At 43.2% G+C, this 17,299-nt stretch overlaps 1 protein-coding gene across 1 annotated transcript; it reads right to left on the reverse strand.

Moving 5' to 3' along the window:
- Nucleotides 1-706: 706 nt before the first annotated feature.
- On the reverse strand, nucleotides 707-1,384 carry LOC147621889 (furry). Its single transcript, XM_086822908.1, has one exon. It carries the CDS (start codon nucleotides 1,308-1,310, stop codon nucleotides 921-923), a length of 390 nt encoding a protein of 129 aa, XP_086679034.1. The 5' UTR covers nucleotides 1,311-1,384; the 3' UTR covers nucleotides 707-920.
- Between the last annotated feature and the right edge of the window lie 15,915 nt (nucleotides 1,385-17,299).

Here is a 17,299-nt window from a genome sequence, read left to right on the forward strand (position 1 = left end):
CTCTCTCTCTCTCTCTCTCTCCCCACAGTTTTATTTTTCATGTTTCCAACATCCACTTTATGGATCATATGTATTCTATTTCAGTCTCATAAACCCTTTGGATCTTTCATAGACGTCTAATACAATCTTTCTTTCTTTCTTCTTGCATGCTCGTTAAGTAAAAACCCGTGCGCATGGCTGCCTACATCTACTAGCAAGACTTTTCAACAATAACTGAAACTTCACCAAACCTTCGCCACTTATACCCTAAGGCCTAGTTGATCCTCAAACCCCCTTCCTTATGCTAGAGTGAGCTGTAGCCTGTGTGGTAAGAACATGCATGACCGGCAATTTCCAGAAAACCTTAACCGCAAAACAAGCCCAGATACACAAACCATGGGCTCAAAAGGTATCCTGCCGTTCTTCTGCTATATGGAGCTCAGGCAAAAATGCTCAAGCAACAAGACTGTTGAGACTAATTCCTGCATTTCTTTAAATGGCAGATTAACGAACACAAATCAGTGAATGCAAAAGACTTGAAATGGTAGTAATGGCAGTTTCGAACCATGTCATTAGAGCTACTAAAGTCCATGACCCTACGCTGTCATTGAAACTAGCAATAATGAACAGACATCATCTAAGCCATGGCGACATGGAAGACAACAAACAAATGCTCAACATGGCGGCATGGAAGGCAATCCCATACATACATATGGAGCATATAAAGGAAAAGAAAACAGAGTTTATGGAAACAGAAATCAAACAGCATGAGTTATTCAATGATGAATCCAACAAAGACATCTTACCTGTGGTCATTCTCTACTGCTCAGCATGGCAGTGCGCCGCAATCGGGCACATACATACAAAGTGGATCAGGGTTTTCTTCTGCACTAGGGCTAGGGTTTAAATTTGGGATTAGGGTTTATTTGTGGGATTAGAGTTTACTTCTGGTAGCCATCACCGGGGGTATCATCGAGGGGGACCATGTGGCCGAAGGTGTAGATGGGAGGGGAAGGGAGGGGGTTTTCTGCGTTGATGGGCTGGGAGGGATCGAGCACCTTGGAGATGCGGGAGAAAGGGGCGCGTTTGCGGTCGCGGGTGTAGTAGGCGATGTTGAGGACGTGGTCGGTCTCAGCGTGCGGGACGACGGCTCGCTTGGAAGGAGTCGCGGGCGCGAAGACCCTGTACTCGAGAGCGTCAGGCACCGCATCCCTGTACTCGGGCGAGGACAGCGGGCCGGTGATCTCCCATGGCATCTTGATCCACTTCAATGCCTGCTTCAACGCCGTCGTAAACCTCTGCGTCGCTGTGGTAACCACCGCACCTGCCATCTCCTCTCTCTCTCTCTCTCTCTCTCTATCTCTCTCTATACCTGCGTCTCCTCTCGTGCAATGCTGATGCTGCCTCCTTGCTATGTCTTTCCACCTTTGGGACGCCCAGCCTACTCTTGGTGTGGACCACGTTTGGGACGCCCATAGTAAGTGCCCACTCTTGGTGTGGATTTCAATCAAGGGGAAGAAATTCTGATGTTAACTAACTTTAGGGTAGGATTTAGGGCAATCGGCTCCTCTCCAAATTGCTCAAGACTTTCTCTACGTTTTGTGATACTATGTCACTTCTTTCTTCTACTCCTAATCTACATACCATTGTTGGCATGCTTCAAGATAGGGCCATGAGAAAGAAGACCAGCTAGGGTACTTCTGAGACCCATCTTCAGGCTAAGGGCAAAAGCAAATGGCAGTCCAAGGTTTCCACGAGCAACAAAGGTGACTTCAAACTTGCCACAACAATCTCACTCATAAGGAGCTTACTTGTCATTATTATGGTCTCAAAGGTCACATTCAACTTGATGGTCTCAAAGGTCACATTCAACTTGATTGTCTCAAAGGTCTTAAAAGGTCACATTCAGCTTGATTGTCGCAATAAGAAGAAGAGAGAAGGTTGTTCTGCTAAGAAACCCCCTAATCAAACCTCTTCATCCACCAACCAAACTCAAAAATGCTCTTCCACCAAGGAGACTGTCTTCATCGGTATTGAGGAGCTTCCCTCTGACTCTCATGTTCCTTCCACATCATGTCTTATGGACTCGGTGGTTGATAGTGGGTGTACTACTCACATGACTCCTGACAGGACCATTCTTCATGACATTCGTCCCACCTCTTCGACGGTGTCTATTGGTGATGCTTCCAACTTGGAGGCCTCTTCAGTTGGTAATGTGTGACTTAACTCTTCCCCGAGCTAGCCTTCTACCATTCGGGATGTGCTTCATGTTCCCAAGCTCTCCACCAATCTCCTCTCAGTTTTTCGGATTACGGAGAAAGGATATGGTGTCTACTTCGACAGTTTTGTGTGACATCATCGGCATCAGCACCTTGCAGATTATTGCCACAGGTATCTAGGAAGGCGGCCTTTATCGGTTGAAGGACTTTGGTGGCTCTTTGAATCAGTCCCAATCTCATCTGCTGCAACTTCTTCACAGCTATCATCCCTTGGTAGCTCATGTGGATACAGATTTGTGAAATGCTCGCCCACGGGCATCTAAATTATACTTCTCTGTAGTTGTTGTCTTCTCAGATGGTTGAGGGTATTCAACCACTAAAACCCTCACACTCCACTTGTGTGCCTTGTCTTCATGGCAAGCAACACCGAGATGCCTTTCCTCATGAGGCCACTCGTTAGGCTTCTTATATTCTAGATCTCATTTATATGGACCTATGTGGTCCCATGCGGACTACTACCCAAGGAGGAGCCAGGTACTTTATGCTTATTATCGATGATTACTCACACAAAATTTGGGTTTATCTCTTGGTAGAAAAATCTCAAGCTTTTTCCCGCTTCCAAGAGTGGGTGACTTTGGTAGAGACTGCAACCACATAGAAGGTTTAACAAGTTTGTTGTGAACGATGGAAGAGAATTCATCTCCAAAGCCTTCCATAATTTTTGCTCACATAAAGGTATAAGCCACAATTTTGCACACCTCCCACTCCTCAATAGAATGGTGTGGTTAAATGCAAGAACAAGACTGTTTAGGAGATAGCCCATACTACGCTTTCTTCTCTTGATCTTTATCCCTCTTTCTGGGGAGAAGCTGTGAGCACTGTTGTTTACATCATCAACCATTCTCCTACAAAGGTGGTTTCTCAAATGACTCCAAAGGAGGCTTTTATTGGACAAAAACCTTCTGTTTCTCATTTCAAGGTTTTCTGTTGTGATGCCTATGCTCATATCCCTAATTCTGATAGATCCGTAGCCATATTTGGTAGTGATGTGTGTGAACACACTAGGACCAGCCAGGTTTTTCCCTTTTTTACAAGGTTTTTTCCCCGTGCTAGTATACACCCATCTTGGGGGGATACTTATCTTCTTTGTACAACACACATTCATTATCTATCTATTATCTTATTGTGTGCTCCCTTGAGCTTCTCCACTGTGTGTGTGTGTGTGTGTGTGTGTATGCGCGCGCATTCTTACAACTCTATTTCCAACATTTAGTATCAGAGCATCCGCTCCTCGTCCCTATACTTATGCCTGCTCTTCACCCCGAGTCGCTTGTCTTCTTAAATTGGATCAAGGAGCTCTTTTAGGAGAAGAAAGAGGACCGTGAAGATTTTCGTTTTAGGTGCATTTTGGGGGTCGTTCGCGTGGTTTTCTGTTTTCGATTTTCTACAGGGTTGGATTTGCACTATTCTTCATTGGATTGTGGAATAGTTTTGTTAGATCAACTACTACATACGGGTGTGCAGATACACAAGAAAAGCATCTTCAGGCTTCACTTCAGTGACATCAATCTCTACATCTTACCACTAAAATTTCTACTCACTATACTCTGCATTTCTTTCATACACCTTACAGGTCTCCATTGTCAGCGACCTTATTAGCAGCCACCTTGGTTGCATCATCAAAGAGCACTCAACACTTTGCAGGGGTATTATCAACAGTGGTAGACAGTGATGTATTTTGGATGTTATCCGCCCGATAAGAATAAGCTTGACAAGACTTACTACCCATTATGGTCTTATATGATGTGGCATGTATTAGTAGCCAAAGGGTTGTGGAATGTTACGGCGGTTGGTACTGAGAAACATCCTGGTTCTTGTGATGAACATGATGTAGAAGGCACATCTACAGACATGAACTCAGATGCATATGAAAGACAAAGGCATGCTATATGTATAGTTTTTCCAACAAAGGCAATGGGTGATGCTAAGCTATGGCATGCACACTTTGGCCACTAGAACTTTCGCAGTTTGATGTGTTTGCATAAACATGACATGGTGTAAGAGCTGCCGCACCTTGAAGCCCCTATCAAACATGTTTGTGAGAACTGTATTCTTAGATTAATATAGAGGGCATCATTTCCCAAAGATGGTATAGTTAGAGCTATCCAAAAATTGAAGCTTATACACAATGATGTATGTGGTCCTATGAGGACATCATCTATTGGGGGCTACCTCTATTTTACCACATTCATTTATGATTATTCCAGACATACTTGGGTATATCCATTGAAGCATAAATTAGAAACTTTTATATGCTTTAGGCACTTTGCTGCTATGGTTCAAAATGCTTCTACATGTAAGATTGGTACCCTCCGTACTAATTGAGGGAGAGGGGGGAGTATATGTTAAAGGAGTTTCATGCATACATGGCTGAGCATGGGATAAAACACCAATATATTGTGCCCTATAGACCTCAACAAAACGGTGTAGCTGAACTTAAAGACAGGTCTCTCATGGAGATGGCACGTTGTATGGTCAAAAGTGAGGAGTTACCTCACGGTTTCTGGCTAGAAGCAGTCATGTATGCAACATATCTTTTGAATAGGTGTCCTACAAAGGCTTTGTATACAATTATGCCTTTTGAAGCTTGGAATGGAAAAAAGCCCTTTGTGGCTCACCTACTCATTTTTTTTGTTGTCTTGCTTATGCACTTGTGCCTAAGCAGCTTCACAACAAGCTTGATGATAAGGCTGCTAAAGGTATTTTTGTGGGTTACCGTCTTTATCATCCTACCAGCACCAAGAGAATTCTTGTGAGTAGAAATGTTGTATTTGTGGAAGATGCAATTCAGCACTTGCTTTCATGTAAAAAATGGCAAAATGTATGTTCGTAGGACATATTCGCCACTCTCTTTCCATTGTTCAATGAAGGACACATTGATGTAGAGCATTTTAGTAATCATAGAAATGTTGAAAATCAGCCCACATAGGCTACAAATCAACATGTTTTTTAGCCCACAAATCAACCTATTGATGAGGCAAATGTGGATGATGTAGGTGATGAGGAAAGAAGGGAAATTAAGAAGTCTAAAAGTATGCCAGAATGGCTAGTGCAAACACTATGTGATGACAAATTGGCCACTCCTTTGCCTAGTAGAACACGTGATGCATCTCTTGTTAACATAGGTCATGCTCTTATTGCCAGTTTATGTGATGAAGAGGAACCTGTCTCCTTTGATAAAGCAAAGGAATCTGAAAATTGGATGAGTGTTATATGAGTATGATTCGATAATTAAAAATGATGATACATGGGATTCGGTCTTGGAAAGAAGGCCATTGGTACGAAATGGGTTTATAAGCTTAAACATAAAGCAGATGGCAGTGTTGAGCGATACAAAGCTAGGCTTGTTGCAAAGGGTTATGCACAAGAGAAAGGCATTGACTATGGTGAAACCTTTTCACCCACATGTCACATGACTACTATGCGGACTATCATTGTGTTTGTTGTACATAAAGGTTGGAATGTATGTTAGTTGGATATCAAAAATGCTTTCTTGAATGGATTTGCGTGAGGAGGTCCATGTATCTCAGCCTCATAGTTTTGTTTAGAAAAGTTAGGAATCAAAAGTATGCAGATTGAAGAAAGCTTTATATGGTACAAAAAAATACATGCATACTTGGTTGCATAGGGTTTTTGTTGCAACAGCCCAACTAATAGTACCCTCTATATTAAGGGGACTAAGGATATTTTATTGGTCATTATGTTATACGTTGATGACATGTTGCTCTCAGGCCCTAATGATGATCATGTTTCAGCTTTTATAAATACATGCATACTTGGTTGCATAGGGTTTTTGTTGCAACAGCCTAACTAACAGTACCCTCTATATTAAGGGGACTAAGGATATTTTATTGGTCATTATGTTATACGTTGATGACATGTTGCTCTCAGGCCCTAATGATGATCATGTTTTAGCTTTTATATAGCTGATTTAAAGAAGTCTTTTGACATGGCAAATCTTGGACCATTGTATTATTATTTGGGCATTGAGTTTTGGCAGCATAATGATGGTATTGTTATGCTGCAAAGGAAATACATAAATGCATTGTTGAAGAGGTTCAATCTTGAAGAATGTAAACCTGTGTGGCTACACCTATGGAGCCATGTTTACAACTAAGCCTTGAAGATGCAAGCGACTCTTTTGATGTTGGCTTGTATCAAGAAGTTGTTGGATGCCTTATCTTTTTGTGTAACACCAGGCTTGACATTCAGTATGCAGTCTCAATATTGAGTAGATTTATGCATAGCCCAGGCACAAAGGATTAGAAGTTTGTCAAACGGGTGTTCTGTTACCTAAAGGCCACTATTTTATCCCAAGGGATAAAATCACAAATGCATGCATTTACAAACTGAGACTGGGCTGGATGTTATGACACATGAGTGTTCACGAGTGGTTTTTGCTTTTGCCTTGGTGATTCATGTATATCATGGCTCACAAGAAGCAACCCATTGTGGCCACTTCTAGCTATGAAGTTGAGTGGAGGGCAGCATTTATAGCTATACTTAAGTGTGTTTGGCTTAGGTGCCTTATTGGCTCATTTGGGTATTGGCGAGTCCTGAGTCACTACCATCTTCACTGATAGTCAGAGTGCTATGGTAGTTGTGAGAAGTCCAGTTTTCATGCTCGCACAAAAGGACATTGAGGTTGTTAATGGATAACATACTACCTTACACACACGAGAGAAAGAAGAAGAGAAAGGTGCATGCAAGGGTCAAATCCCTTGAATGGCACTTAGTCAACCCTATGAGGGTTAACTCTTTGATATGAAGCCGCTAGGGGCTCACTCCACACTCTTGTGTCTCCCAAAGAGAGATCCAAGCTAGGTAGAGCAAGAGGGAAGGAGCTATGAAGAGCTCAACCTCTACCTCATGCCATGTGTATGCAAATAAGACATGGTAGATAGCAAGAAGAGGGTAGAGAAAGAGAGAAAGGAGAGCATTACCATTCCTACTCACAACAATCAAAGCAAGCAAGCAACCACACAAGCAAGCAACCATAAACTCAAATGAGATAAAGGGAGAGAGAAGGTAAAACTCAATTGAGACAAATGGGATTGTCCCTTTTCATATTCCATCAAATGTCTTATATACATGAGCTCATATTACAATGTCCGACCGACCAATTACAAGTGGGGGCCCAAAACTAGTCTTCCTAGTTTTACTAGCTCTATGTACATCAAATCTTCATGATTGGCGTTAGACATGCCGTAAGCTCGGTCATCCCATATCTCATTTAACCACAAGAAGTTGAACTGCAACTTCGGGTTTTTTTGCTACTCTTCGTGGAATGTCTTCAGGCCCACCGTCGTCGAATGGGAAGGTAGTTGGGGCTGATCCTCATTGTGCATGGCACGTTACAATAGACTTCCCAAATGAATGGTTTGTTGAGGAAAGGTTGCCGCGATGCCAATTGCTCGCCCAAAAGATCGAACGTTAGGGACGAGCAGCGGTGGGTTGTCAGTGGTAGCCACCGCGGGTTTGGGGAGGGTGGTCACATCGCCAGTTTTTGTGCTTTGCGTCGAGGTAGGGGCGAAGAATGTGGACGTCCAGACGGTCGGTGACGCGGCTAAGAGGTTCATGCTGGAGTTGCTATTGCCTGCTCGAACTCCGTTCGATCTAGGGGATGGTGCCAGTTCAAGGGGTTCATTGGAGGGTCGACTTCCTCCTTCTCAGAAGGTGGTGGCGACGGGATTTCTCCTTCTTCAAGTACTTGGGTGGATGGTTGCTGAGCTGGCGAGACAGGGGTGGAACGATTGTTTTGATGATGAGGATCTGGTGGCAAGGCCGGCATCAAGTAGTGGTGGTGGTCTGGCAGAGGTGGAGGCTACATCCCAGAATGCGGTGTGCATTTCGAAGTGAGGGGATAATAAAGGGGGGGAAGGGGGTGTGGGTGATGGGGGTGGAGTGGAAAAATGAAGGGGAGGTGAAGAAGAGTGTGTGTGAAAAAGAGGGAGGGTCAATGTGCCTGAGGGGGGTGGTGAGGGTGGGGGTGGGTAGGGGGAGGTGCAGAGGATGAACGTGATGAGGGAGGAGGAGGTGGGAGGGAAGAAGCTCTTGGTGGTGGAGGTGGCAAGCTGCGCTGCCCATCATTGCCGTCGTTGTTAAATGTTTTATGTGAGCCCTAGAATGAATAGAACAACACTGGGTTGTTGTAGGAATTTTAAATAGAATGCATTTTTTACTATGCTATCATCATTGTATATATAGCATGATAGGAATGCATGAGGAAAATAGGATAACGTCTATTTTGAAAAATATATCCCAAGGAAAAAGCTTATAAATATACAAATGGACAATGGTGTTGATATATCAAGTTCATATGTCCCGGCAACTGCCGCCAGCCATAACAGCAGTGGGAATGCATGGAGAGATACGGGCCAAGCGAAGATTATAAGAGGGGGAATCAGCTGCGCAGAGTGTGTATTAGTTTTTTTCAAGAATACTGCTATTTTCTTTTGTTTTTTTAATCTAAGTGTGTGAGGAGATTTTGAAGAGAGAAAGGCGCAATTATTCCCGAGAGTGATTTTTTTTTTTGAAAAATTGTATCTTCTGAGAACGTAGCGCGCAGCCACTTTAGAGAGAGAAAGACGTAATTGCTTGCATTCATTCAGAGAGAATACTTTTTATGGCCATCTTTTAATTTGAATCAACAAGCATAGAAGAGCGCACCTACTTCCATAGAAGCTTTTTTTTAATAAAAAAAATTGCTTAAATTTTCTAAGAACTACTACTGGGTGTGTAGAGTTGTTGTCCACCTTTTGTTTTTTTTTTTCAGAAAATATATATAGAGAGAGAGCTTCTCTCATATGTTTCTGAGGGCGCCGATTTGCACAGAATATGATTTAGTTTTTTTTCTCTCAATAAGACCAAGATATAGAGGGGCTAGCCCCTACAATTACTGGTTTCTTTGATTAGAGATCTTCTAAGATTTTCTTACCTCTTAGACAAAGAACTTTGTCAACATGATCCTCTCCCTAGTGTTGGGCACTGAAATTGCTAAAGTAGAATGTGTCGGGTTTTTTGCTTCCATGTTTTTTTTCCTTCAGAACTGACTACGAGTGGTTTCTTCTTTTGCAAGTGCCAGATACTCTACAAATTATTGAGGTGGAGTCTCATCTCCCATTTGAAGTCTATCATATTGAGTTATGTGAGGAGGAAGCCATATTTTGAATGCCCATTCTTGTAATAACCCAATATTGAGAATCATTTGTAATAAGAGTGAATCCCATACTTCAGTTTGATGTCATAGTTTGATATTATTGATATCCAAGGTTCTTGTTCTTCAAATATGTGTCAGCAACCTTTTATTTTCCAATATTGTGATCATTGATGAAGTGGATGTGATGTGGTATAAGCATATATAGAGGCTTCATGGTGCTCTACCAATTCTTTACATCGTCGTTGTCGTCCGAGGCAGGGCCAACTTCAGCAAAAAAACAACCTGAGGACCGTTAGCATAAAAGAATTGAACCACCACAACAACCTTAGCTTCACTGAACTCCCAGGGAAAGGCAACATGCAAATCATTAAATTGGCAGATGCCAATGGCCACCATAACTTCGATCTAAAGGAAGCACCTATGGTACAGAAGGAGCAATCCACCAGTAGAGTAAGGGGGTAGAGGGTCATGCAAAAGAGAGAGGTATGCATCATTGACCACATGCCACTTGATGGTATGAAAGTACTGTAGTGCCCTTTGGGAGATGCCAAAGGGGTACGGGTGAGGGCATACGCCGTCGGGGATAGATAAATCTAGTAAGTCACGGGGTGGCCAGGGTTAGATGGGAAGCCATAGCGGAGGAGAAGACTCCAGCCTGTCAGGGTGACTTGAAGAGGGTGCATGGGGACTGACTTGGAAAAGCGAATGGGCATGCACTTGCAGAAATAGAAGGAACGTCTGCGGGCTTGAGAGAAATGGTTGGAACCGCCGCGCAGGCTCACACAACGAATGGCCGAGCAATGGGGTGAAGATGGAACGGTCGTTCCAAACTTGGAACGTCTGTGGCAATTCACGATCTGAGACAAGAACGACCGTGGCAAAATTTTTTTAAAGGTGCACCCTGAAACGTTTTGTACACAAAGGCTATACTACCAGCACCCCATTGCAGGTTTTGTACTGACCGGGTGCCCAGTTAGCCAAGGAGAGGAGTCTATTCCAATTAGGCAATGGCGAGGTAGGGGGTAGCAATTCCTGAAGGATTCCGATGAGGGTGGTAAGGAAGTAGCTAAGGCTGAGGGAGTTGATGGTAGCTTTGTAGTACTGTCGAGCCTCTGAATGATAGGCAGGGGGATTGCTGACGTTGAAGGTATATATGTAAGGAAGTTCGTCAACGGTAGCATGGGGGTGGTTGTGTCATACAAGACCTTCTGCTTTCCTTTATCCTAAGCAGTCTTCACTGCCTTGGATTGGTAGGCGATTGTGGTGTGACATAAGGTAGGGGTTTTAGTTGGAGAGGTTTGAGGATCTATATGTTATGATTGGCCTCATATAAATTTTGGGCGCCAGAGAAGAGGTTTTGGGATCCACCGAAGGGTTGATTGCGTGGGTTGAGGGTTCAATCGAGGGTTCTATATGTTATGATTGGCCTCATATAAATTTTGGGCGCCAGAGAAGAGGTTTTGGGATCCACCGAAGGGTTGATTGCGTGGGTTGAGGGTTCAATCGAGGGTCAGAACACCTTGAAGAGCGCTTAGGTTGGCGTCGATCTGGTACCCTGTAGGCTTGAGGTTGGCGAATAGGGGGCCTATGCTGGTGATGAGGAGTTTTGGGCGCCATGGCGAGGGGGATGGTGGGACCTTTTGGGGATCCACAACTGAGATTCACCTTCATAGTAACCTTGTCCTGCAAGAATTTTCTTAGGCACCCAGTGGTGAGATATTAAACCTTGAGGAGATTTGCTAGTATGGTTAGTGGTGTTAGTTGGGTTAGTATGACCTTGTGGGGTAGCAGCTGGTGATTTGGCAATGTGAGAGTGAGCTATCACTGTGCATGGTGGTAGTGTGGGTGTGAGAGGCATTGATGTGGTTGGCATGATGAGTGGCCTCTTTTTTGGGGGAACGGAGTGAGAAGGGTGAGGTGTCGGGGTGATTGTGGGTGGTGGATTGGGGAGTTCTTAGCATGGGGAAACAACGGGAACTGGCTCTTTATTCATCATGAGAACAATGACATGGCCAAAAGCTAGTTGTAGGGTTGTTGTCCGTGCATCCCAATCGATGTTGCATCTGTTATGGCCCATTCACCCCCTGCCTAGAAGGATCTCTTCACGGATTGTTCCTATAGGCATCACATAAAACTTCCCTTCCAAGGGATTATTTCCAATGTGGAATAAAGGAGTGACTATGCCAATGCAATGAACATGCTGTGAGGCAACTGTTATGACAATGGTAGGGATTACTTTCAGTGTAGGTTCCTCGAGGGAATGCCATGTTTCATATGACATTAAATTGTAACTAGCCCTTGTATCAACAAGAGCTAATTTCTGGACAAAGCTAGTTGGGGTGGTCATTCCTAATTAACCACAACCAAGTTGGCTTCACCTCGCAATCTTTTTCTTCTAAGTCGACCACTTGGGCCATATTGACCATGATATGTTTTTGCCTTAGCTTGGCTTGCCTTGCCTTGGCTTCTTCTTGCGCAGTTTTTTTCATATCCTCATGGTCATTCTTTTGTTGTTGTTTTTAATCATGGATAGCTTTTAAGGTGGCCTTTGTGAGAGGTCCGTAGTAGTGTTTAATTTGCTACCATTGAAGTAACCAACCATCTCAACACCATCAAGTGTTTTAATGTGCATAGCGCCTAGGAAATGTCCTAAACCTTTGAGCTTGGGATTTTTCTTATGTGTTTTGGTACTGAATAAGAGGACTATGTCTCCCTCGTTCATCTATTTGTCCTTGAGCTAGTCATCAAACCATTGTTTGTGCCTTCTCTACAATCATGTTGTAGACTACAAAGAGGCATGTTTCGTCGAGCTTTTCAAGCTCAAATAAGCAATAGCTTAAGGCATTTTTAGTGAGTTTTTCATGAAGGGGTAGCGTGGCTGTTGCCTTATATGAAGTTCGATAAGCCCAAAGTGCAGCCGGAAACTTCTGTTCTCAATCATTTATGACTGGCCTCCATGGTCTTGGTAAGAATGGTACACAGGATTTTGTTTATTTTTTCAGCTTGGACATTCGTTTGGCGGGTAATATGGGGAGGACTTCATGTGGGTGACAAGGAACTCTTGTAAGAGGAATTTAATTACCTCATTAATGAAATGTGTCCCGTTGTCAAACTGACAAGCTCGAGAGGGCAACCAAAGCGTGTGATCATTGATTCATAGAAGAATTTAGTCGTTGATCGAGCGTCAACCTTATGGTTGCACGAGCTTCTACCCACTTGGTGCAATAATCCATGGCAACAATTATATATCAGGCTTGAGTGTATTTTGTGGCCAAACTAATGGGTCCTACAAAGTCTATGCCCCATTTCTCGAATTGTTGTAAAAGATATGATGGGGTTCAGGGACATGTGATCCTTGAAACGAGGAATTGCTACACGTTGGCATTCATCACATCGTTTGACATACTCGACACCGTCAGCCCCATTAGAGTGGGCCACCATAATCGAGTTGTGAGAACCTTGCGAGCAGTGATATTTACTGCAAAGTGTCCCCCATCACAGGCAGAGCGGGCCTGTTCCAAGAGGAAGACATACTCGTCTTCCTGAACATAACATCTTAGGATTTTGTCTTTGCCTTGCTTGTAAAGTTGGCCCGTGATAAGCTGGTAAGGGGCCACCTTTTTTATTAAATGTCGGGTGCAGTCCTTGTTGAGGAGAGGATCAAGAAGTGATCCACTTCTTCTCCCCATTCAGGAATCAAGCAAAGTTAGAATAGGGCGACATCTGGTAAATCGTGGTCTACTCTCACTGGTTGTTCATCGCTCGTTGGGGATCCTTGACATCTGGTATGCAAGAACATGTTGAGAACCTTTCCTTACCATAATGGTGAAGTCGAACTCAAGCAAGATAAGTAGCCACTTGGTGATTCTGCCCGTCATACAGGGCTTATTTACCAAGTACAAAAGGGCTTTATGGTCTGCGAAGAAAAAGAACTTGGTCGCCAAGAGATAACAGCAAAACTTCTTAACCGTGTAAACCATCGCTAATCCCTCCCTCTCGATTGTGGTGTAATTCCTCTCAGCTTTGTTGAGTTGTGGCTCGCAAAACTGATGGGAAAATCCATCTTGTGTTCGCGTAGTTGGGCTAGCATGCATCCTATAGCAAATGCTGAGGCATCAATGTGGACATGGAAGATGAGATCCCAGTTGGGGGATTTGAGGATTGGAGCACTTGCCAAGGCTTTTTTGAGTGTGGTGTAAGCCTGTTGGCATTCATCAGTCCACTAAAAAACAATAAGGAGTCCGTAAAGGGGTTGAGCAATATCAGCATACATAAAAATGAATTTCCGATAATAGCTGACATGTCCCATGAAGCGTTGGATCCCTTTGAAGTTTGTGGGTGGGGGCAGCTCGAGAATGAGCTGCACTTTGTTGTCAATTCAACGAGATGCGATATAACCTGCATTTTTCTAGCACTCTGCGCAAACATGCTAGGTGCTCTTTCCAAGAGGAATTGACACAAAGGTCATCCATGAAGATTTCAAGGAACTTCCAAAGATATTCCTTGTAAGCTGTACACATGAGGTGTTGGTAGGTTCCGAGGGCATTGGTCAATCCGAAGGGCATAACATGGTATGCATATGTACCCCACTCAGTGGCAAAGGCCGTTTTGTGCTGGTCCTTGGGATCAATCAACACCTGGTTGTATCCTAAAAATCTATCAAAGAAGCTAAGCTTCCTTTCCCCCACTACTCTTTCTAGCACGTGTTTGGTGAATGTGTTTGGTGAATGGTAGGGGGTAATGGTCCCTAATGGTGGTGGCATTGACCTTTTTAAGGTCAACACACACTCTGAATTTTTCATTCTTTTTGGGCACTATCATGATTAGTGATACCCACTCTGTATGCTTGATTTCGTAGATGAATCCGACAGAGATAAGTCTTTCAATCTCTTCGCTCGCAGACCATCTTGGAGTACTTAGGGTTCATAGGATAAGCTCGTTGTTTGACCAGCTTGGCCCCATCAACCATGGGAATGGTATGTTGAACTACTTCCGGGGGTACACCTTTCATGTCTGTGTACTTCCAAGCAAAGCAATCATGGAACTTAGTCAATAGAGAGATGAGCTCAGTCTCTTCTTCCTTTGAATAGTTTTTTGCAATAAATACAGGCTTCAGGTCTTCACACGGGCCTGCTAAGTTTACTTCCTTGTTTTTAGCTAGACCGTCATATAAGGTCCCAGGTTGCCCATTATCAAACCTTAGAGTTGAATCATATTGGACAAATGGGTCTGCCATTTGGAAGGTCTTAAAGTGCTTGGGCACCAGTCTTGCCTCCTCTACTTTAACACTTTCCTCTCATCAATTAGCTTCTTAGCGTCTTTTTCAGCGAGTGCTAACTTTTTGTTGTGTGCCTTACGAGTGGAGCGGCAAAGCTTTTTGAAGGCTAGTTTGGGTTGACTAGGCTCAACGGCTGTGGGACAGTAGTGTGGACCAGAAGAGATCTATTTGCAAACTCTTTTTGCCACATTTCATTGAAATGTTCATGTGCTTCCAAAGCACCCACATATTTCAACCAATAGGTTTCTGAGTTGTCTAGGAAGACATACCTTTCTGGTCTAGGGAATCCCTCTGGCTTGAGAGTTCTATGGGAGATTGTACTCCTTGATGGCTTTGCTCTAACAGCCTGTTCAAGCTCTTGGGTGGCTACATTGGGCATATATGCTGAACTAAGCATGTATAATTATGTAATCTCTTGCCCATCTACTGTGGAAAACCTTGCACCAGTGCATCGAGGTAAGATATCCAGGGTGGCAAGGATATGCATCCAATTCTCAAAGTCTTCCGGCTCTGGGAAGCGGTGTGCAATCCTCACTCTCCCTTTCATCTTCCAGTGTTCTAAGGCATGTCTAGCACAGATGGAATTCAGTAGTTCATGTGTTGTGACTGAGTCCTCTACAAATGGTCTGCTAATCATGGGGTGTACCTTCCACGTGCGTAGATTGATCTTGAAGGTAAGATTTTTCCTTCCAATGTAAATGTGGTCAGTGTCCCAGTCATGGATCATCTTCGATTCTCTCATAAAGGGTTTGCTGAGAATGCAGTCATATGAAACTGGCTGAAGTCCAAAATTCATCACCACAAAAGTGTGGCGGTAGTGGTTCCCAGAATCTTAATTTTAAGATCCCTTAGTAGACCAATGGGTCTAGCAGTGGTCCGTCAGCGATTTTAACTAGCAATTGGGTGTTATCCAAGGCAAGTGCTCCCCATTTTTCCCAGCATTGTTTGGTAACAATGCTCACTCCAGCTGCCCCATCCAAGATTGCAGTAACTTGGAGGCCATCGAAGGTTATTTGGTAAAGCTGCATTGAGTTCATTGCCTTTGAAGTACTACCCAATTTTATTAACCCGAACCGTGGGGGTTCCTCTTACCTTATGAGGTATATGAAATTCCTCCTCCTCGGATTCATCAGAGCTATTGAGCTTCATGTTTTTGTACATGCCTGCTCTGAGACGTTCCTCCATCTAGTCTTTCAGGTCATTCTATAGGCTTGGGCTACCTTGGAGTAAGGTCTTGATAGGGATTTGGACCTAAGACGAGAGGAAAAAAGAGAGACCTACAATGTCTCTTAGAACAAGGCTGTCCTTTGAGAAAGGTTGTGTCAGACATAAGAGCCTATTCTCCCACATGAGATTACCTCAATGGTCTTCCACGCTACGAGAATGGAGCCACAACTCCAAGAGGTTCTTAAGTGCATTGATCAAACACTTATGGCTATACGAAAGTACCAAACATTGCGACCTCTACTCAAGAAACCTCGATGCCAATTAAGTCTTCTACCATAAAAGAGCATCATGCCTTAATGCAAGAAGAATAGGAGGTGACAACCAATAATGTTCTACTTCTATCATGCCACCAGACACAAGAACATGTTGCTAGCAAGGTGGTAACCAACAAAACACACACACACACACACACAAGGGAGTCACACATATGGAGGAATACCTAAAAATTGTAGAATATCACAAGCAACTCCTGACGCTCTTCATTAGAGCCAATACATTTTTGTTAAGCTTATAGCTTATAGCTTATTATTCTTTTGGCTAAGTTAATGTAGAAGCTACTCCATGAGTACATATCTATACTCATGCACTGGAGGACATTTTCACCAAGGCCTTATCATCGACAACCTTCTAGGTACATCTCTGGATGGGGGGCCATGGTGGGCGAAAGCCTGGTCAATGGAACGATCCATCACCTGGAATTTTCCTCTAAATTAAAAACCTCTCTAAACGAAGCTAGAGTCTTCACAACACAATTATATATAATCCTTTGCGAAGATATCTATCTAAGCCTCGCAAGTCAACATAATTCTTTCAAGCCTCGCCAATAAGTGACTACTTCAACAAGAGCAACTCAATAAGAGTCTATGTGACTCAATTCTTGTACTTCATGTATATTTGCTTCATAAGAGCACTTAAATATACATAAAAGAATAAAAAGCACCTGGAAAGAAGCATGCTGAAACATGTCCTACTCAACAACATCACGAATCCTACCCCAAAAAGAGACTTCATCAAAGACCAATTCATTCAAATGATGAATGTCGCTTCAATGAATCAAACGAGGAACTAAGAATCACAATCTCGTTATGATCATTTTGTCTACGTTCCTCCATATCCTTCCTTGTCTTCTCCCCCATTATTAACATCTCTTAGTTTCCCAACTAATACAAAATCCCATGTAACTCTGTTTATGATTGCCAAAAAACAAAGTGAGAAAAAAATATTAACAAAAAAAAGGCTCACAAAAATATAAAAATGTAATCATTCGCAAATACCCCAACCTCCCCACCCCATTACGAATTTCTACTAACCTCTAACCTTTTTATTTACTATCTAACCTTTCTTATTTCGTTCTCCGGAGAAACGACCATTGAACGT

Source organism: Cibotium barometz, chromosome 29 (genome assembly GCF_041138505.1).
Source record: "Cibotium barometz isolate CiBa-2024 chromosome 29, ASM4113850v1, whole genome shotgun sequence".
Classification (NCBI taxonomy): Eukaryota; Viridiplantae; Streptophyta; class Polypodiopsida; order Cyatheales; family Cibotiaceae; genus Cibotium; species Cibotium barometz.

Excerpts from the sequence above, each read along its gene's own strand:
- LOC147621889 (XM_086822908.1), bottom strand. The coding sequence starts at position 1,310 with ATGGCAGGTGCGGTGGTTACCACAGCGACGCAGAGGTTTACGACGGCG.